The sequence below is a fragment of the Petaurus breviceps genome, unplaced genomic scaffold (assembly GCF_028583685.1).
Source record: "Petaurus breviceps papuanus isolate PSGF00001 unplaced genomic scaffold, PetGlider_PUasm1.0 216, whole genome shotgun sequence".
Taxonomy (NCBI): Eukaryota; Metazoa; Chordata; class Mammalia; order Diprotodontia; family Petauridae; genus Petaurus; species Petaurus breviceps.
Genome location: NW_027185867.1, coordinates 6,922,254 through 6,945,490, shown reverse-complemented (window position 1 = coordinate 6,945,490; position 23,237 = coordinate 6,922,254). Strand labels below are relative to the sequence as shown.

At 38.9% G+C, this 23,237-nt stretch overlaps 1 protein-coding gene across 4 annotated transcripts in view; it reads left to right on the top strand.

The window, feature by feature from the left end:
- The window catches only part of ADIPOR2 (adiponectin receptor 2), a 105,988-nt gene that overhangs the window by 65,856 nt on the left and 16,895 nt on the right, over nt 1-23,237 (top strand). For all 4 annotated transcript variants that reach the window (XM_069094327.1, XM_069094326.1, XM_069094325.1 and 1 more), the window contains exons 3-4: nt 11,290-11,409; nt 21,137-21,308. In XM_069094327.1, coding sequence (XP_068950428.1) covers nt 11,290-11,409; nt 21,137-21,308 — 292 coding nt within the window. The remainder of the gene's footprint in view (nt 1-11,289; nt 11,410-21,136; nt 21,309-23,237) is intronic.

The window sequence follows — 23,237 nt, the reverse complement described above, 5'->3', positions numbered from 1 at the left end:
GATCAAAGGTGAGGTTTTTACCCCTCCTGGTCTGTGCTGTGGTCTGTGAATGACCACAAACACTTTTTTCTGCCTTGGAAGTGTGAGGAAGATTCCCTTTCCATCTCTCCATGAGCTCTGGCATGTCAGAGCTACTCCTCATCCCAGGACCACCACCCAGGATTGTGACCCAGATGGAACCATGGGTAAAGCAAGAGAATTCTGCCTTAGCACCATCAGAGAGATCCCTGAAATCCCCTTCTGATCAGCTGCTAGATCTCCAGTCATCTGTGGGCTTAGAGCTCTGGAAGCAGCTGCTGCCACTATTACCACCACCACTGCTGCCCTAGGGTTGGGCCTGGACCTTGCTCCTCTCTCACCCTGGTCTGACAGACCTTGCCTACTGATGTTCTAAGTTGTCTTTGGCATTTGTGAATTGAGAAGTCTGGAAACTGCTACAACTGCCAGTGATTCAGTCCCCTGAGGCCTTCTCTGGCCAGTCTGGCATGGCCCACCCTGAAATATACTCTTCTCTTAGACTGATGCGACACATCTTTCCTTTTGACCTTCCAGGTTGTCTTGAGCAGGAAATTTGTTTAACTCTGTGATTTTATGGGTTCTGCTGCTCTAGAATTTGTTTATAGAGTCATTACAGGTATTTGGAGGGGTTTAGGGGAGAGCTCAAGTAAGTCCCTACTTTCACTCTGCCATCTTGGCTCCACCCTGGCAACATATTTTCTCATAGAAATAATGTTATAGGAAATGGTTAGATTCCCAGGTCAATCTACAAAAGTCTATTGAATCGATGATATAGCTGGATTGGTTTAGAAACCAATTGGAAACCTTTGGTTTCTAGAGTCCTAGAAGGAGGGAAATCATAAAGAAAACAAGGTTTTCTGGGACCCCAAGTAAAATTTGTCTTCAGCATCTTTCAGCCTTTTTTAATTTATCCTTCACTTCGACCTTTGTCTTTATGTCGACAAAATTTTTACAGCTAGAAAGGACCTTAGAAGATATCAAATGCAGCTGTGTCAAAAAGGTGGCAGGGCATGTGGTAGGCACCACTCCCAATTGGGGAAGAGCCAGATTAAAATATAATTGGGGAAAAAATGTATATAATTGGGAGATATTCAACAAAATAAATAAAAATACAACAAAACACAGATAACATTACATTTTAAAACTGAGTCAGTATGTAACCACAGTGATCCTCATGAAAATGTTGTTTCCCTTTGAATTTGACACTGCTGATCTGATGCAGACTCCTTTCTTCCACTCGCTTTTGTTATAGATAAAGAAATAATCCCAGCAGAAGTAGGAAAACTCCCTGTGCTCCCCCCATAACCACCTCAAATACCTGTAAAAAATGCCTCTAAACAAACTTTAGGGCTACAGAACCCACAAAGTGACAGAAAGAAACAAATCTCCTGCTGAAGACAGGCTGGCAGGTGGACAGGACAAGTTCATTGCAGCCTGCTGGGAGCAGAGCCTAGCCTGGAGTGAGCCCATGGTTTTAGCCTCAGGGCGGCCTAACCAACCACGGCTAGAGGGATGTTGGGAGAGTAGATCACCAGCAGCTGTGGTGGTTTCCAATTCTGCCAAAGACAAAAGTTAGAGGTCAGTGTAGACTTTGGGAACAGGGAGTCTGGGAGTGTGGTCTGGCCTCTGCCTCCAGCGGGAGAAGCGGCTGAGGCATGGCGGCCACAGCTGCATGGCTGCTTCAGACTTCCTGGCCTGCAGATTGTAGGGGGACCAAGCAACCAGTCTCAGGGGTAATCTCTCTTGCTTTAAGCTGCTTGGATCTGGATTGCTGTCTAGGGTGGAGGTTCTGGGGTGTGTGACCAGTGAGCCAGAGCATGTGGAGACTTCAGAGAAGGAAGCCAATTAATAGCTTTGGCATCTGCAAAAAACCCCAGAAATTTGGGACAAAGCCCTCCTCTCTGGAAGCAGACTATGGCAAAAAACTCAGAAGTCAAGTAATTGAGTGGCAACATGAGCAAGCAAAGGAAGCAAACACAGCAATCCAACTTTAGATTCCTTTTTTTGGGGACAAAAAGTATCAAAACATGGAACAGGAGGAAGACAACAAAGTCAGAACTCCTGCACCAAAAGCTTCCCCCCCAAAATATGAATTGGTTACGGGCCATGGAGGAGCTTAAGAAGGATTTTGAAAACCAAATAAGAGAAGTGGAGGAAAAATTGGGAAGAGAAATGAGAATGGTGCAAGAAAATCATGAAAAGAGAGTCAACAACCTGACTGAAGAAAACACCTTAAAAAATAGACTAAAGAAGAGAGAAAGTGAAGACATGTATTAAAGATGGCTTCTTAAGGAGTATAACTGCAAAAGACAGAAGAGATATAGGATGATAGTGGGAACAGAAAGATCAAGTGATAATTGTTTTTCAGGATAGAGGAGACATGGATTGTTTATAGGGAGTAGGGAAGGATCCAGTGGACAGGGTGAGACTAAGAGTAAGTGAGAGAATGGGGACCACAGAGCAAACAATCTGTTGAAGGCGATGAAAGAGAATAGGATTGCTTGTGCAGGTTGAGGGATTGACTCTAGGGAGTAAGGCTACTTCTTTATGTCAGATGGGGTGAAAAAAGAGGTACTGGCAGAAGGCATCTGACTGATAAGAAGTGAAAAGGGAAGAAGAGGGAGCTCATGATGAATGATCTCAAGTTTTTTCTGCAAAACATTAGGCAGGGTTTTCAACTGAGAGAGTAGTGGAAGAGGTGAGGCATGGGAGGTTTGAAGGATGACAAAATTTGGAAGACACACCATAGAGAATGGGATAGTGAGTTGATAAGAGAGCTATCACTTAATTGCCTAGCAGCAGTGAGAGACCACTTGAGGTTGTGTAATATAAATGTATAGTGATTGATTAGGTTGGTTGCATGATTTTTTTCTATTTGTATTCAGCATCACATACGTAGGAGCAAAGGATATGAGACTGTAGGTCAGCAGTTTAGGCCAAATAGGTAGATTTGAGAATTATCAGCATAGAGATGGTAATTAAACCCATGGGGGCTGATGAGATACTAAGTGAAACAGTCCATGGATTTCATTTCTCTTGTGGGTGGGGTGGTCCCCAGATCTATCTATCTATTTATTTTGGTTTTATCATTTCAGTCGTGCCTGTCTTCATAATTCCATTTGAAGTTTTCTTGGCAAAGAATACTGAAGTAATTTGCTATTTTTTTCTCCAGCTCATTTTACAGATGAGGAAATTGAGGCAAACAGAATTAAGTAAATTTAGCCAGGCTCACACAGCTAGTGTCTCTTTCAGGAAGAAGAACCTTTCCAACCCAGACCCAGCATTCTATCCTCTCCACCACCTAGCTACCTCAAATTCCCAGCTGCTGGAGCCTTTTTTCTGGCTATAATTTTAGGTATTGTTTTGGATTTGCCTCCAACTGGGGCTCTGTTGTGGACTGTTGGGATGTGGCTTCAGGCCTCTTTATTTAGGGTGAGGTTGTACTCCCTGTCCCTATACACTGCACTGGTGCAATGTCTACTCATTCTGTCCCACTGTTGTTCCAAAAGTTCAGGACTCAGTTCTTGCTAGTTTTAGGCTCCATCTGGTAGTGTTTGTCCTTTGCCTTGTTTCTACTCAGAAAAGTTGTAGGCTTCTGCATGCTTCATTAACAGTTCTTGACTGGCCCTTACATGGATCAGATTTCCCATATAATATTCCTATAATGTTCCCAGGAGTTTTCTTTTTGGGATCTTTTTCAGGAGGTGATCAGTGGATTCTTTCAACCTCTGTTTTACCCTCTGGTTCTAAAACATCAGGGCAGTTTTCCTTGAATTTCTTGGAAGATGATTTCTAGGTTCTTACTTTGATCATGGCTTTCAGGTAGTCCAATAATTTTTAAATGATCTCTCCTGGATCTATTTTCCAGGTCAGTGGTTTTTCCAATGAGATATTTCACATTGCCTTCTATTCTTTCATTTGTTTGGATCTGTTTAACAGCATCTTGATTTCTCATAAAGTCATTAGCCTCCATTTATTCCAGTCTAATTCTGAAGCAATGATTCTCCTCAGTGAGCTTTTCAGATTCTTTCTCGATCTGGCAAATTTGGCTTTTTAAGGCATTCTTCTCCTCATTGCCTTTTTGCACCTCTTTTGCCATTTGAGTTAGTCTATTTTTTAAGGTGTTATTTTCCTCAGTCAGGCTGTTGACTCTCATTTTGTAATTTTCTTGCATCGTTCTCATTTCTCTTCCCAGTTTTTCCTCCATTTCTCTTATCTGCTTCTTAAGGTCCTCTGTGGCCTGTAACCAGCTTGTATATTCCTTAGAAGCTTTTGGTGCAGGAGTTCTGATTTCACTGTCTTCCTCTTGTTCCATGCTTTGCTCCTTTTTGTCCCCAAAATAGGAGTCTAATGTAGAATTCTTCTGTTTGCTTTGCTTCCTTTGCCTAGGTATGTTGACACTCAATTACTTGACTTTTGGGCTTTTTGCCACAATAGGACTCTGCCACCAGACAGGGGAGCTTTTGTCCCAAACAGGGTTTTCTCAGCTGCCGGAGGTGTTAGTTGGGCACCCTCTCTGAAGCCTCCACAAGCTCTGGCAAGCTGGTTGTACACCCCAAGACCTCCACCCTAGACTGCAATCCAGGTCCAAGCAGGTTAAAGCAAGAGCGATTACCCCTCAGACTGGTTGCTTGGTCCCCCTACCCTCTGCAGGCCAGGAGCTGCACCTGCAGCCCTCAGCGGCTTCTTCCCTGCGGGCAAAAGCCTATGTACTTCCAACTGCTGGGTCCCAAAGTCCATACTGCACAGACCTCTCACTTTGTCCTTAGCTTCTGTGTGTTGATAAATCTGGAAAGGCCACAGCTGCTGGTGATCTGGAGTCTCTCTGGCTGGTGGCTGGTCAGGCCTGCCCTGGGGGTAAAACCTCAGGTTCACCTGGGCCTAGGCTAGGCTCCCAGAGCGCTGAGCTGGCCGATTCCTGCCGGCCTGTTGGGCTGTCCTCAGAGGGAGGTTAGCTTCTCTGTATCATTTTGTGGGTTCTGTCGCTCCAAAGTTTGTTCAGAGTCCCCTTTTACATGAATTGGGGAAGGTGGAAGCTGGAGCTGCATGGAAGCCTTGTTTCTACTCTACCATCTTGACTCCTCCCCCCTCAACTCTAATGTTTTCTAAAAAATTATTTTTAGTTCTCAGCAATCATTTTCACAAGCTTTTGAGTTACAATTTTTCTCCCTGTCTTTCCCCTGCCTCCCCACCCCAAAATAGCAAGGCTACTGAATACCCTTCCCCCAATCCATTCTCCCCTATATCCTCCCCCATCACCCCCCTAACTTTCTTGCAGGTCAAGATGGACCTCTATACCCCAGTGCCTGTACAACTTGTTTCTCAGTTTCATGTAAAAAAAACACATTTAAAAAAAATAACATTTGTTTTTAAAACTTTGAGTTCTAGATTTTTCCCCTTCCTCCCTCCTCACCCACCCCCACTGGGAAGACAAGCAGTTCAATATAGGTTGTACATGTGTAGTTACCCAAATGATTTCCATAGTTGCTATATTGTGAAAGAGCAGCTATATTTCCCTCCATCCTATCCTGCCCCCCTCTTACTCCATTTTCTCCTTTGACCCTCTTTCTTTTAAAAAATATTTGCTTCTAACTACCCTCTACCCCAATCTGCCCTCCCTTCTATCATCTTCTATCCCCTACCCCCCTATTTTCCTGTAGGGTAAGATAACCAGTTGAGTGTGTATGTTATTCCCTCCTTAAGCCAAATTCAATGAGAATAAGGTTGTTCCATTCTCTTTCACCTTCCTGTTCTTCTCCATTGTAGCAGTTTTATCTTGTCTCTTTTACATGAGATAATTTACCCTAATCTATCTCCTCCTTTTTCCTTGTCCCATCAAATTCCTCTCTCACCTCTTAGTTTTATTTTTTAGATATCATCCCTTCATATTCAACTCATCCTGTGCCCTCTGTGTATACATGAACATACATATATGCCCATATTTAATATATATTTATATACACATACACCCTCCTATACATACATATATATGTACATATACACATATATGCACACACACACGTATATACTCTTCAACTATCCTCACACTGAGAACAGTCTTATGAGTTACAATGATTGTTTTTTCTTTTTTTTTTGCTTGTTTGGAGGGGGGAAGGCAAGGCAATTGGGTTTAAGTGACTTGCCCAAGGTCACAAGAATAGTAAGTGTTGTGTCTGAAATCGGATTTGAACTCAGATCCACTCGACACCAGGGCTGGTGCTCTATTCATTGCACCACCTATCTGCCCCAATGATTGTTTTTCCATGTAGGAATATAAATAGTTTAACTTTAATAAGTTCCTTATGATTTCTTTTTCCTGTTTACCTTCTCATGCTTCTCTTGCTTCTTGTATTCGAAAGTCAGATTTTCTCTTTAGGTCTAGTGTTTTCATTAGGAATGTTTGAAAATCCTCTATTTATATTTTTCCCTGTAGCATTATATTCAGTTTTGCTGGGTAGGTGATTCTGGTTTTAGTTCTAGCTCCTTTGACCTCCAGAATATCATATTCCAAGCCCTTTGATCTCTTAACGTAGAAGCTGCTAGGTCTTGTGTTAACCTGATTGTGTTTCCACAATACTCAGATTGTTTCTTTCTGACTGCTTGTAGTATTTTCTCCTTGATCCGGGAACTCTGGAACCTGGCTATAATATTCCCAGGAGTTTTCTTTTTGGGATCTTTTTCAGGAGGTGATTTGTGGATTCTTTCAACCTCTATTTTGCCCTCTGGTTCTAAAACGTCAGGGCAATTTTACTTGAGAATTTCTTGAAGGATGATTTCTAGGTTCTTTTTTTTTGATCATGGCTTTCAGGTAGTCCAGTAATTTTTAAATGATCTCTCCTGGATCTATTTTCCAGGTCAGTGGTATTTCCAATGAAATATTTCACATTACCTTCTATTTTTTCGTTTGAATCTGTTTTATGGTATTTTGATTTCTCATAAAGTCATTAGCTTCCAATTGCTCCAGTCTAATTTTGAAGGACTTATTCTCTTCAGTGAGTTTTTGGAATTCCTTTTTCACCTGGCAAATTAAACTTTTTAAGGCATTCTTCTCACTGGCCTTTTGGGCCTCTTTTGCCATTTGAGTTAGTCTGTTTTTTTAAGGTGTTATTTTCTTCATTGTATTTTTGGTTCTCCTTTAGAGCAGGCTATTGACTCGCTTTTCCTGATTTTCTTGTATCATTCTCATTTCTCCTCCCAATTTTTCTTCCCTTTCTCTTACTTGATTTTCATAATCCTTCTTGAGCTCTTCCATGGTCCATAACCAGCTCATATATTTCTTGGATGCTTTTGATGCAGTTCTGAGTTCTCTGTCTTCCTCCTGATTCATGCCTTGATTCTTTTTGTCTCCAAAAAAGAAATCTATGGTTTGATTACGTTTCCTGGGCTTGCTCATCTTGCCAGTCAATCACTTGACTTTTGAGTGCTTTGCCACAGTAGAACTCTGCTTCCAGAATGGAGAGAGCTTTGTCCCAAATTGCTGGGGTTTTTGCAGCTGCCAGACCTATTAGGAGGGTGCCCTCTCTATAGACACCACAAGCTCTGGCTAACTGGTCACACACCCCAGGACCACCACCCAAGACTGTGATCCAGAACCAAGCAGGTTAAAGCAAGAGTGATTACCCTCTGAATGATCACTTGGTCCCCCTGCATTCTGTAAGCCTGCAGCTCCTGAAACAGCCAGGCGGTTCAGCTGCTCCTCGCCCCGGGGCGCAGGTGCCGGACCTAGCTCTTGGTTCTCCTGTTCCCACAAAGTTCCACACTGATCTTATGGGTTGATAATTCTGGAAATCGCTGCAGCTGCTGGTGATTCTTTCTCCTGAAGTCTGCTTTGTGCCTGCCGCTGGTTGAAGCTGCTTTTGGGGCAGGAACCACACAGCTCACGTGGGGCTGTGCTCAGCTCCCAGTTGGGTGTGATAGAGTATTCCTGTTGGTCTGCCGGACTCCTTTTAGTGGGAGCTTTGTTTCTCTTTTTCTCTTTATGGGGTCTGTAGCTCTAAAGTTTTTTTCAGTCATTTTTTTACATGTATTGGAAGTGATTAGAAGGGAACCTGCACCAAGTTTGTGCTTCTACTCCACCATCTTGGCTCCGCCCCCTCCAACTGCCTTTCAGAGATCAGTAGACATCTTAAACTCTACATGTCCAAAATTGAACTCATTGCCTTTCCCCTTAAAACCTCCTTATTTCTAAATAATTTTTTTTCTGTTGATGGCACCACTATCCTTCTATCCCTAGGAGTTAACCTTGACTCCTCTCTATCTCTCACTCCACATATCCAGCTTATCAATAAGATCTGTTAATTTCTCCTTTGCCATATCTCTCAAATATGCCCCCTTCTCTCCTTTCTCTGCCATCCCTCTGTTATAACCTCTTATCACCTCACGCCTGGACTGTAGGAATAACTTATTTCAAAGGTGGGAAACCTGCAGCCCCAAGGCCACATGTGATCCTTTAGCTCCTCAAGTGCATCCCTTTAACTGAATCCAAACTCTGTAGAACAAATCCTCTTAATAAAAGATTTTGTTCTTTAAAACTTAGACTCAGTCAAAAGACCACACCAAAGGACCTAGAAGGCTACATGTGAGCTCAAGGCTACAGGTTCCCCACCCCTGGCTTATTTGGTGGGTCTGCCTGCCTCAAGTCTCCCTACTCTAATCTGTTTTCCATTCAGCTGCCCAAATGATTTGTATGTCTGATTGTGTTACATGTCTCCTTAATAAATTCCAGGGACTCCCTGTCACTTCCAGGATCAAATGTAAAATCTTCTGTTTGACCTCCTAAGCCTTTCATAAAACTGTGCTTGAAGGGCCATAGAATTGTGTGACCCAGCAGTTGATAAAAAATAAAAAAAAATGCCGCTTTCAGAAGAAATCAAAGCTTTCTGTAGTCACATCAAAAAATGCTTTGAATCATTATTGATTAGAGAAATGCAAATTAAAACAACTCTGAGATACCACCTTATACCTGTCAGATTGGCTAACATGATAGAGAGACAAGGAAGATGACAGGTGCTGGAGGGGACATGGAAAAATTAAGGATGCTAATACATTGTTGCTAAAATTGTGAACTGATCCATCCACTCTGGAGAACAATTTGGAACGATGCTTAAAGGTCTGTAAAACTGCATACCCTTTGGCCCAGCAATACCTCAACTAGGTCTATATTTCAAGGACATCAAAGAAAAGAAAAAGAACTTGAACAAAAATATTTATAGTAGCTCTTTTTGTTGTGAAGAATTAGAAATTGAGGGAATGCCCACCATTTGGGGACCAGCTAAATTAAGTTGTAGTATATGATTGTGGTGGAATTTTATTGTGCTTTAAGAAATGATGAGCAGAATGGGTTTCATAAAAACCTAGGAAGACTTATATGAACAGATGCAATGTGAAGTGAGCAGAACCAGGAAGATTTTGTACACAGAAACAGCAATATTATACAGTGATCAACTGTGACAGACTTTGCTGCTCTGATCAAGACAGTAATTCAAGACAATTCCAAAGGGCTCATGATGAAAAATGCCGTCCCACTTTAGAGAGATAACTGATGAATTCTGAATGACACATACTTTTTTCTCCTTCCTTCCTTCCTTCCTTCCTTCCTTCCTTCCTTCCTTCCTTCCTTCCTTCCTTCCTTCCTTCCTTCCTTCCTTCCTTCCTTCCTTCCTTCCTTCCGTCCTGTTTTACATGACTTTGCCAGTATAATCAATATTATTGCTTGCCTTCTCCAGGGATAGGGGTGGGTGAGAAGGAGGGAGACAATTTGGAACTCAAATAAAAAAAAAGGTTTTATAAAATGTACTTGCGAAATTTTTTTAAAATTACCAACAGGGGTGGCTAGGTGGCACATTGAATAGGACACCAGCCCAGGAGTCAGGATGACTTCAGTTCAAATCTGGCCTCAGACATTTAATACTTACTAGCTGTGTGACGTTGGGGAAGTTACTAAACCTCAATTGCCCTGCCTTTCCCCCTCCAAAAAAACAAAAAAAATTAGCAACAACAAAAAGCAAGACCCTTCATAACTTTGTACCACCCTCCCCACATTAAAATCTTTTTGCCCTTTGCTCTCTGCCATGTAGTCTTTTATTCAATGACGCTGGTCTCTCTTGTCTCCTATGCCTGGAATGCCCTCTGCTTCTGTTTGTTCTCTGCTTCTTGGCTTCCTTCAAGTCCCAACTGAAATTCTATCTTCAACAGGAAGCCTTTCCCAATCCTTCTTATTTCTGTTACTTTATGTCTGTTAATTATTTCCTATTTATCCTGTACATAGCTTGTTTGTACATATTTGTTTTGAAACTCTCTGATATTAGATTGTGAGCTCCTTGAGGGAAGGGACTGTCTTTTGCACCTTTTTGTATACCCAATGGTTCGCACGCTGGCTGGCACATAGTAAGCATTTAATAAATGTCTATTGATTGATTGTTTGAAATAAATTGTGGAGACAATCTTTAAAATAATAGAGTTTATTGAAAAGAGGAAAGTAGGAACATCCTGAATATATGTGTATGGGTAGTTTGTGAGAGATTGCAAAGAGAAATCAGCAAGAACATTCTTTTTTACACAGTTACCTAAAATTAATTCATACATAATAAAACTGTTTTCCAGACCTTATTCAATACAGCAGTTCTTCAGAACTGCCATCACATTATTTCTCTATTGATAGTTTATCATGATCTGGGTTCATTGATAATAGATAGTAGCCTAACATTGGCAGAATAGTTTGTTGAAGTTTGGTTGTAGTACATACACATGTTCTTGGCAAGAGCTAAGGAATTATAGAAGCCCACTCTCTAACACCATGCTTTGTTACTTAACCCTCACTTATATCCTTACAGGAACACCTTGAGTTTGGTAATAGTTTGAGGAGCTACTAAAGGAACTTTATATTCTTTCTGTAAATTCCCTATATTCTAGATTCACAGCGGATAGTTGTTTCTCTGCTATGGACTTGTATACTCCCCATTACTGTTATTCCTTAATATAACACTCTAGGAATTTTCTATTAGAACAATTCTAAGGACATTTACTTATATTATGGCATACTGTACATTCTTTTGCTCAAGAAAATCTTTCTTCTTTTTCCTCCCTTATCTTCCAGTATCAAGATTCTAGTAAGCTACAAAGTTACAAATTGATTTCATTTTTCTGTTGGAGTAGGACTTGTCTGTAACCTTGTTTTGAGGATAATATATTGATTTTTTTTATTATAATTTTGTTTCCAGTCTATTACTGATTGAATAAACCACATGGGGCATTTTTCTGATTGCTTTGCAGAAGTCTGAGGAGCATGAGTGCAATAATGGACCATCTCAGGAAGATGAGGGGTTTATGGGCATGTCCCCCCTTTTACAAGCACACCATGCCATGGAAAGAATGGAGGAATTTGTGTGTAAGGTAAGATTGAAGTTTCTTGCTATCTCTGTGATTTTTGATACTTTAAATCAAGAACTAATAAATACCTCAACTTTTATATTTATTTGCTTCAGTGGTACTTTTTGGCTTTTATAGATTGAAGAAATTTACCAAGCCATTTCAGAGTACAATATTTGCCTCTAGCACCTTTATTAAAGGTTGGATCAAAGTTATTTTGACTTGTAAATTAATTTTTACATTATATGTTCCTATATCCTACTGAGCATGCAGGTGAAATAAAACTAAACATTTTGGTTGTGGTTGATAATGTCTAAACTCAAAGAGCTTAAAAATGGCCAAGCAAGGATCTCTTTAAAGTCTATTGTTTGAACAGAATTTTCCATCTATTTTCATGCACAGCTGGTGTGTTCAGTTCAATTGCTAGCAGAGGCCGTTACTTCCAAACTAACCTAATTACCATTTTCTTCAAGATTCTTGGCTCCAAAGCTTTTTGTTTCCTTTATTGTTCTTTTGATTCTTCATCAGATATTCTTGTGGAGAATATTTCTTCATAACTAAAACTAGCAAAAATATGATCATCGTGAAAGGGAAGTTGTTTAGTGGAAATATTGTTGGACACCAGTAGTTCTAAAGTCATTTTGTTCATAACAGGGTGGGAAAAAAAGACTCTGGGAGATATATTTTAAAGATAACCCAGATCTAGATCCCAGAGAGATCAAAGAAGGATGAAAAGGACCCGTAACAGAAGGGGTGCCCATCTCTTATGAAATGACTGGGCCAAATATCTAAATGTTATAGAATACTATTGTAGTATAAGAAATGATGAAGGGGAGTGGTTTCAGAGAACCTGGGAAGACCTGCATGTTAAATAAACAGAATCGGGAGAAAAATTTATACAGTTGCAACTATATTGTGTAAAGTATCTTTGAAAAATTTAGGAACTGTAATCAACACTATGACCAAACACAATTCCAGGGTATTCATAATGAAAAATGTTACCAACGCTGTTATAGAGACATAATGGATTCACATATAGATAAAGACCTTTTTTTTTTTTCCACATAGTCAATGTAGGAATTTTTTTTACCTCACTTTGTACATGCTTATAACAAACATTTGGTTTTTCTTGTTTTCTCAATGATTGGGGAAGTGGAGTTGGGAGGGAGAGAATATGGAGCTGAAATTTTAATTTATTAAAAAATAATAAAGAGCACAGAGATCCATTAGATTTTTTTTAAAGGCACATAAAGATTTCTGCCAACTCTTCATTATTTAGATAGAATCCTGGAAATAGGATTTTAGAGGGTTTTCTAAACATTTCTCAGGAAGTTTGATTGTGAGTTGTCATTGGGCAGAGGGTATGTGAAATGATAATTTCCTTCTTAGTTGATTCTTGTCCTGAGACAAATAATACATGAGAGAAGTGTTTCTTTTTCAAGAAGGAAGTGAGGGCTTCCTGAATAATTACAAAATCATACAATTGAGTATCTAGTTTATGGAAGAGCCAAGAATTTGTAGGTCATTTGGGGCATTATAGATGCAAGCCCTCTAGTTCTTTTTAGCTTGCCTGAGAACAGTAAGTGAGGTTCTTATTAGCTAATGGAGGAGAGTAAATGGAGCATTTGTTTCCTCTAAACCAAGTTAGGCCTGAGAAGCAGTACCTTATAGTGAAAGAATGCAGGACAAAGAACAACGCTGGATTCCAGTCTTAATTTATTTCATAAACCTGTTTGGGCCTTATATGTAAATGTGTTGTAGTAGATGATCCGTGAGATCACTTTATAGCTTTAAGACATTTTAAGCATAGAAATGAGTGAGAAATAAATTTCAAATGACATTTGTAGTACACTGAACTGAATGAAGTAGTACACTGAATAAAGACTTCCATTCCTATGAAAATTCTAGAATAGGTCATTGAAGAAACTGTTAGTTAATATCTATAAGAGGAAGCAGAGATTATGAAGAACCACCATGGCTTCATGAAGACGGTATCATGTGATAAAGTCTTTTTTTCTTTATGATAAAAAGCAACTGTCAGAAAAAACATTGACTTTCTTAATGTAGGAGTAAACAAAGATGCCCTTTCTCCCCACTATATTTTGGCATTGTTCCAGTAATATTAGCAATAGCAGTAGAATGACAAAGAAATTAAGACATAAAGATAGTCAAAGAGGAATCAAAACTATACCTATTTGATGATAACATGATGGTTAAATTTGAAAATCTTAGGGAATCTGTATAGCAACTAATTGAGATAGTTAATAGCTTCAGTAAAAATCAGGATACAAAATTAGCCCATTAAAATCAACAGAATTTCTGTATAGTAGAAATAAACAAAAGAGAAAAAATATACATAAATATAAAATCTAGAAGTCAGTAATATAGAAGTCTTTTTTAAAATAACTTCAAAATGCATAAAATATCTAAGAACTAATCCACCAAAACACAGTCAATACTTACATAGATGAAATTATACAGTATACCTCTAAGAAATAAAGATCAGCTTAAGTAGTTGGAAAAATATTTAGTGATTATGGTTGGTTGGTACAAATAAAATAAAAGTGACAGTATTGTAAGATCTGATCTACAAATTTAGTGCTATGAGAAACTATCAAGGGGTTACTTTATAGAACAAGACAAAATGGTGACAGAATTCAGTTAGAGGACTTAGATGTGAAGGGAAAAACTGCAAAGATGGGGGATACAAAGTGGGGAATAGCACTGTTAGGCTTCAATCTATATTACACAGCAGCAATATTAAAAACATCTGATAGTTGTTAAAAATGTAAATAAATATTAATAAAATATACTCAAGGACTAAATTAAAAACTCATTGTTGAAAAAAATCCGAAGATGTAAATTGTCTAAGAACTTCCTGTTTGACAAAAACTGTGAGGAAAACTTGAAAATCTGGCAGAAATTATATTTAGACCAATAACTTATACTATGTCGTGCAGTGAATACACGATACGAATATTTTAAAACATTGGAAGAACAGATAATATTTCTTTTACATCTGTCAGTAGTGGGTAAGTTCTTAACCAAACTAGAGATCAAGGCAAGTAGCAAAAATGGACAATTATAATTCTATAAATATGAAAGCTTCTTTATGAACAAGTTAATGAAGCTAGGATAAGAAGTTTTTGTAATCATATATCTCTAGTAAAGGTCTGACATCCAAGATTTGTAGACAGTTGAAAAAACTATAAGAACAAAGGTCAATTCCCAGTAGATAAGTGGTCAAAGTATATGAAGGCTATTTCTCAAAAATATTATGAATTACTAGCAGCCTTAGGAAAGAATGCTACAAATCACTAATTTAAATAAGATAAATGCAAATTGGGAAAACTCAGTTTTTACCTCTTACCTTGTCAGTAGCTATGTTTTTGTCATCATTTCCATATAAACACTTATTTTAAGATAAAACAAATTAACAGGGGCGGCTAGGTGGTGCAGTGAGTAGAGCACTGGCCCTGGAGACAGGAGGACCTGACTTCAAATCAGGCCTTAGACACTTAACACAAAACTAGCCGTGTGACCCTGGTCAAGTCACTTAACCCCAATTGCCCTGCCTTTTCCCCTCCAAAAAGCAAAACCAAACAAACAAAAACACAAATTAAACATTGTTTTGTAATATTTTTCCCATGTTCTAATTCATAATAATATAGAAGGGTCTCAGTGTATCCTTCCAGATCTAGACAACTTAAATATAAACTAGATAGATAAATCTAGATAACTTAAATATAAACTAGAAAAAAGTTAATAACCTAACCAGAATTTTAGGAAAATTACAGATGGTGTATTCCTGGCAGTTACTGAATAGGGATAGAAAGAAGTTTATATACCTCTGACATATATGACACTTTTAACAACAGCTAGGCATGTGTTGGATCATAAAGACATCACCAAAAAAAAATGCAGAACTAATACTAGACACATCATTTACTGATGACATTGTAATAAAAACTATATTCAATAAAAGGTTTTTGAAGACATAATAAAGAATTAATTGAATACCAAACATAATTTTAAGGTCAAGAGTTCATCAAAATTACAGCCATGAGATAATGTGCCAAAACTGAGTTGCAGTGAAAGCAGTTTTTAGGGGAATTTCTATATCTAAACACTTTCATCAGCAAAAGAATGAAAAAAATGAATGATTTGAACGTGAAACTAAAAAAAAAACTAGAACAAATCATAAAAGCTAGCTAAACAAAAAAAGGTAGACATTTTGGAGAATAGAAGAAAATATTGAAACACTGAAAGAAAAACCCCATTAAATTGCTAAATCTAGGAGCTTGTTAAAAAACAAAATAGATAAATAGGTAATCTCATTTTTTAAAGGGAGAGAAAAACTTGATAATGACAACCTTATGAAGAAAAATAACTTTGAAAGACTTTGGAACTCTGATTCTTGAATGACAAAACACATTTGGAGAAGATTGGAGATGAAGTAGGCCAGAGAAGTGATGGGCTTAAAATGCAGAATGTAGACTTAACTAATTGGAATTTGTTTTATTGGACTGTTATTTTAGATTATCTATTCAGTATGGGCCTGGGGGCATAGTAGGGGGAGAAAATCCTTGAGAAAAATAAAATAAGGGCAGAAATGTTTATTTGCAATAAAATTATAGTCAGTTTTGCTGTAACACTTGTTTTGAAAATGCAAATTTATTCCATCTCAATTGATATAATATGCAATAATTTGAGCAAAACATGAATTTTGTGTTTGTACAACTTCATCTGTAGAGATTCACAATAACCATAGGTTGCAACCATTCTGATGCCCACTTCCACAAACAAACTTCAGATCTTTAAATATAAAGTGCCATAGTGTGATAGTAATGGAATGTGGAGATTCCCCTGTATTGGTCTTGGTTTTCAAATTGATTGTGTTAAAACCCAGAGCTTGTTAATCCCACCTGTGGGATGGACTTGTTGATGTGAAAAGAGAGTCCTGAACTGGGAGGAGCTGGTGACTGTAGATTTGGAGAGACAAGAGAGAGGCGGAAGATCTTTTTGGAAGCAGCACCTCGTGGAGAGAGAGAGACTAAGAGAATTGCTGGTGGCCGCTTTGAATTGCCCTGGACTTTTGAGACCTGCCCCCTGAGCTGCCAAGGACTGAGGAGACATGGCTGTTTTGCTGGTACTTTGTCTGTTTTGATGTTGTTTTGCCAGATTTGTCCACTGGTGAAAGACTGTCCTGTTGAAGAAGTCCTGGAACCTGGCTTTTGGTTAAGAAGCCCTGAGACTGTCCTGCAGACAGAGAGTGAATACTGTCCACTGGTGAAGGACAGTGCTGTTGTTGCAGGGGTCTGGAGACTGTCCTGCAGACAGAATGAATACTGTCCACTGGTGAAGGACAGTGCTGTTGTTGCAGGGGTCTGGGAGCCTTTCTGTTGGTTCAGAAGCCCTGAAGAAGGATTTTCTTGTTGTATGTTTACAGAAATCCTGGGAGCGGGCTTTGCTAATGTGTTCAGGGGTTCTAGGACTGTTCTACAGACAGAGGATGAATTCATGAAGGGACTGGCAATGTATCTTATGGCCTTGCTAAGCCTTGTCTCCCCAGGAACTAAGATTGCTGAGAACTTGCCTCGTGTCAAGATGAAGAAAAGACCTCCATTTGGGTATTAAGTGCTGTGTTTAAACTTAATGTAACTCTGGGGTAGATTCAATTGTGATCCAGGGGTGGGGAACTTTTGACCTTATGTTTGGAAACTAATCTCCATTTGAGAAGAGGGACTTTGTGGTGGACTAAATTAAGGTATAGCCTAGGGGTGGAGAAGTATTTAGAACAGAGACTTTGTAATTGATTGAATGATTGGAAGGTCCTGGGGTGGGGTAGTACTTGGAGATTATTTAATCACACTTAGTAAATGCTGTATTTGGAATGATGTCATGTTTTGATCTTCTCTGTTCTTGGTTTGTCACTGAATAAAATGGAGAGCACCTATGCTGGTATTTTGAACCTTGGGAAGTTGCCTTTCCTTGGCATTATATTACACATAGTTACTGTATATCTTTGAGGTAGAAGAGGACTCTTCAGCACCCACACCTCACACTCCTCCCCATTCCTGGTGTTGCAGCCCTAAGATGCCGCCCCCTCACTTGTAGCACAGGCCGAGCTGCAGCCAAAGGCTATAGATACGGGCACTATTTATTGTAGTATTTATGTATTTAACTATTTGACTTTATAAAAACTGTGCTGCCATTTTTGTTAGGTTGCTGTCTTTACATGTTACTAAGGAAGTTTTAAAATGTTGTACTCCAATCTCATTTCCCCCCCTAAGTCTGGTAGTTTTTATTGTGTGATTAGCATGGTGATTTTTTTGGGAATCCATACATCCTTACAGCAGAACTGCCTATGGTAGCAATAACAGCATTTTCTATGATTTTTTTTATATACTGAAAGAAAAACTGCATGTAGCATTCCTAATATGAAACATTATAGGAATATGGTCCTGGTGACAGATTATATCTGTTTTTTTTTTCTTTTTTGAGTTGCTGCTTATCCAAAGATGGAGAAACTCATCATTTGTAGGCTTGACAGTAGGTGATAAATTCTTTTGACTATGACAACTCATAAAACACCTATAAAAACTCAAATGCCTTTCAATATTGTAAAGGTTCCTTCCCCCCTCTTTTTTTTTTCCTGTAATTGATACTGTCAGAAGGACTTAACAGGAAGAGTGTGTGTGTGTGTGTGTGTGTGTGTGTGTGTGTGTGTGTGTGTGTGAGAGAGAGAGAGAGAGAGAGAGCAGTGTCTTGTGGGATCAAGGAGATATTCTAAGAATTTTTTGAAAAACTGTCCCTAAATATTAACTTGACTATTGAACCTTTAAATGTAAGATCTTTTCCCACTGATCTCATGAGTGACAATTTCTCAAGAGAAACTGATTCATATCAGAATTCAGATTCTTGGTATGAGTGAAACCAGAAGAAATAAGGATATTGTAAATAAATGGAACGATGGCTCACAGATTCTCCTTAGATACTGAAGGAACTTTAAAAATATATATACATATATATATGCAAAGAGAGAGGCAATAAGGAATACCATTTCATGGAACATTTGGTCATTTTGCTTGTGTTAAGGATGATCAAAAAGAACACCAAAAAGGTAATTGTGTTTATATTTCAGCATCTGTTGCAAAAGATGTGATAGAGAAATTTTTTGAAGAATATATCATTTTGCATATAGGATCTTGGGTTCATTGAACTAGACGTGGAAGTAATCTCAAAGCCTTATTACTAAGGAAGAAATCCAGGTATAGAGAGAAAGTGTCAGAGGATCTACAACAAAGTCCTTTGACTCCAAATCCCGGGATCTTTTCTACTTATATTGTTGTCCAATCCCTTTATTTTGTCGATAAGAAAGGTACCATCACAATGACTCAGTTTCAGATAAGTCAGATAAGATTCCGAAACCCAGGCCATGTGGTTCTAGAGTCTATGAGTGCTCTTTTCTACCCTGTTAACCACATATCTTTTGTTTTTTCATCATCTATATTTTCCTAATTTATCTTTTCTTTTCCCCTTTCCTTCCAGAGAGCTGTTCCTTATAACAAGTTTTATGAGGAGGGGGTGGAAGTTTAGTGAGAGTTTTGACTCTTAAATTATCTTTCCTTGATCTGTTTTCAACCTTAGTTGTTTTTTTTTTTTTTTGTTTTGTTTTTTAAGCAATTGGGGTTAAGTAACTTGCTCAAGTTTACATGGCCAGGTGTTTCTGGGTGGATGCTAAGTGTCTGAGCCCAGATTCGATCCCCCAGGTCATCCTGACACTGGGGCCGGTGCTCTTACTTGCTATGCTACCTGGCTGCCCCAACCTTAGTTGTTTTTTGCTGTGATATACATCATATTGTCTGATTTTTAATTTTTTTTTTTACTTATTTCTTGATGTTCCATTAGTTTCTTCTCTTCAGTCAGTTCTAATTTTTAGTGAGAGTTTGCTGTTTGGATAAGTTTTGTACCTTGTTCTAAGCTGTTAATTCTTTTTCCATATCTTTCTCCTTTACTGTGTTTCCTATTTTTTCTTCTACCACTTCTCCTACACCTCTCCAGAAACCTCGTCCTGGGAGAGTCAGTTCATTAAGTTTTATACTTTGTGATTACCTCAAACATGGGTTATGTTTAAGAATTACCTGTTCTCTTCTAAATTTTTAGTCTGATCTTTGATGTCCATTTTGAAGTTATTGTAACATTGTGTATTATGATGATATAAACCTAATTTTTGCCAACCTGCTTTCTAGTTTTCCTAGCTGTTCTGGTCAATAGGGATATATATGTTCTTTGCTTTGTCAAGTACTGATTATTGAGTTATCTTGCTTCTGATTCTTCCTTTTCTAGTCTGTTTTAGTTGACCAGTTTTTCTGTTTTAGCTTACCACATATTTAACTATGTGATTTTAATGATTATTGCTTTATAGCATAATTTGAGGACTGGAAGTAATCCTTCATCCCTATGGGTTTTTTTTCATTATTTCCCTTGTAATTCTGAATCTTTTGTTCCTTCAAGTGAATTTTGTTATTTTTTCTTGTTTCTTAAAAGTTTCTTTTTGGTAGTTTAATATAATTACCAAGTCCACAAATTAATTTAGCTAGTATCACATATCCATTTCCCCCTTTTTTCTCCTGTGCCTTTCTTCCATATCAATTCATGAGGGAGCCAGTGTTGGAAAGAAGCAGTACCAAACTTGTTATGTATACCAAATCCTGTCCTACCCTCTTCTTCCATGATGGTCCAGTTACCTTCCCAAATAGCATTATCATTTCATCTTTTTCCTCCCCACCCCCAATTCTCTATGGCAGCTGCTCCTCAGAACTCCTCAGCAGGATGCTAGACAACACTCAGGATCTTACCTTGCTGAGGATTTTGTTTTCTTTCCTTGGATTTAATTGCTGTTACTCTTCAACTGATAGTGCATAATTTTCTTTTTGAGGAGGTTGGAAGGTAGTGAGTAATCAGCCGACTTTCTGGCCACATAATCTGTAAGTCTGGCTGAGTGACTTCCTAGCTACCACCCTGTGCATTTGGAGGCATGTGGGAGTGCTGACCACTGACTGACAACAGCGCTCTTTGAGGCTGCTTTCACTAGTGTCAGAGAGGAGGCATACAGGCCAGTGGCCCATGAGATGAAGAAAAGCAGTTCACTGTCCGTGTTTAGTGTGAGTGCCGAGGTTCCAGTGTTTGGACTAGAGTATCTTGGATTCCTCTCCTTTACCAGCTGAGGGGAGAGCCTATCTCACACTTGGATATGATTTGGTCATTGAAATCAGCTGTGGTATGTTTTAATAAAAGATCTTTAAAAAAGTGTTGCAGTCATAGTTTCTTCTCTGCAGGCAATAATACTCTATGTGCCTTAGGCCATGTTAATTGGAATCTGATTACCCTTTCCATGTTCAGAATTCATCTTAGAGGCCCAGAGATGGAGCTAGTGGATAGAGCTCCCAGCCTGGAGTCAGAAAGGCCTGAGGTTAGATCTGGCCTCAGACGCTTGTGATCCTGACCAGGTGACTTGACCTCCATTCACTACAGTTTCCTCATTTGCAGAATGGGGAAAATAACATCTACCTCCTAGGGTTGTTGGAGGATCAAATGAGATGATTGTAAAGTGCTTTAGCATAGTGCCTGGCACATAGTAGGCACTAAATGTATTAGATTTCCTTTAATGAGAGTCTTATTGTTAGAACCAGCATTTCCTAATTGATAGATGAACCTACAACCTGTTTAACAAGTATTTTCTTTACAGGTATGGGAAGGCCGATGGAGGGTTATCCCTCATGATGTACTGCCTGACTGGCTAAAAGACAACGATTTCCTTTTGCATGGGCACAGGCCTCCTATGCCTTCTTTCCGGGCCTGTTTCAAGAGCATCTTCAGAATACACACAGAGACAGGCAACATCTGGACACACCTCTTAGGTATTGTGTTGAACTGTAATAATATGCTTCATGCCTTTTTATTTTTGTGGATTTAAGAATAAGGAGCAGTGTAAGGAAAAAAAGAAGCTCTTTAAATTTCCTTTCATATTATAAATTTAATCATGTGCAAACAAATATTTTAATATACAAACAAGAACAAAAATATTATATATGAACCTGGGAACTTCTCTTTTATACAGTGGTTTTTGAATTAACACTAGAAAACTTTAATACTCGTTCAGTGCCCCTTCTGTATCAGCTTCTTTGTGCCTGTGGCAGGAATATAAGTAAGTTATCAGGTTTTTGTGGGGGGGGGGGGGGGGCGGTGAACCTAGGCTAGAGGCCAAGCCCACCGTACTGTCCCTCTGGTCAAACTTCCTCCTGTTCCTCCTCCTCCTCCTCCTCCTCCTTATTATTATTATTATTATTATTATTATTATTGACACACTAAATTTTTTCCAGTAACATGAAGGAAAAGAGAAAAGAAATACAGGAATTGGTTGATTGGTTGAAAATGTACTGGCTTTTAATTGGGGCCTGGCCATAGCATAGGGATTCACTGTTAACTGCAGTGGTTGCCCCAACACTCCTGGCTTCTGCTCATCCGTTAAGAAGTAGCTATTTAAAGAAAAGGAGACCATAGGAGTGAGGAATCCAGAGGGCTGCCATGGTGGGCAGCATTGAGCCTGAAGGAAAGGGAACTGAATCTCACCTGGGGCTAGTCCTGTCTCTCCCTAGAAGTTGCTCAGGCAGGACTTAGGATAGCAACCTCTATATATTCAACTATGAGGAAGCTAAGGTAGCCATTCAGCTCAGCATGGGGAGGGGCATGAAAGTGACATAGGAATGCAGTAAAGGCTGAAGCACCAAAAATCTCAAGAGAAAAAAACCCTCAGTGAAAGCCCAGCACATAAGCACATATATTAGCAGAGGTGCTTAAAGGTACTAAAAAATGCTTAAAATATCATAAAGAATCCAAAGCTTCAGTACTTTAAGTATATATTGTATATGATGAGGTAGTATTGAAATTGGTATTTGTGTTCCCTCCTTAAGTTTGTGTTTTCTCTTCAATATTTGTAGTGTTTTAATAATGCTGTTTTCTGCATCTCTGCCACTATGCAGGATCACTTCCCCCACCTCACTCCCACACACTTGTAACAAGTACATGTAGTTAAGCTAAATAAATGAGCCATTTCAGAAAGTGCATGTTTAATCATGCACCTTTAGTCTGTTATCTCTTCAAAGAGTCAAGATGCGTGGAAAGATCTTTTGATATACTATTTTACTGTCTACTTTTCCAAGAGTACAAAGTCTCTATGAGAAGAAGTGTGTTGTGATATTTCAGATAGAGTGTCAGTCAGGAAGGCAAGAAGATCTGATTTTTTAAGTTCAGCTTCTAACACATACTAACTGCCTGACTATGGACAGTCATATAAACTTCTTAAAGTTCTACTGCAGATGAGTAACTGATCCATATTGGTGGAGAGAGTTCCCATCCATATAGTTTCCACACACCAGTGCACTCATACCTAAACTTCCAGCCAAGAAAGCTTCCAGTTTATTGAGCAGAGGGGAGATTGCCCAGTTCATTGCTCATGATTGAAAAATGATTGAGAAACCTGAGGGGAAACTGCAGTGACTTCTTTGCCAAAACTGCACAAAATCTTGGGCGAGAAGCTTTGTACACAATAAGAAAAGGAAAAATCAGCAAAGTCACTGGGCAGTGAAAGTAAATTAGTTGGTAGCCTTCCAGTGCAGCCAGAAATGGGCCAGAGACCCTTGTAAGGTCCATGTTCTCTCATAGCAAGAGTAGAGGAAATCTTCAGAGAAGACCCCTAGGTAAGGACCTTTGGAAGCTTCAGGGATCATCAGTGACTAGTATAGAGTTAGCAGTGTTTAATTGTGATAACCTAAGAACTTAAAGTCAAG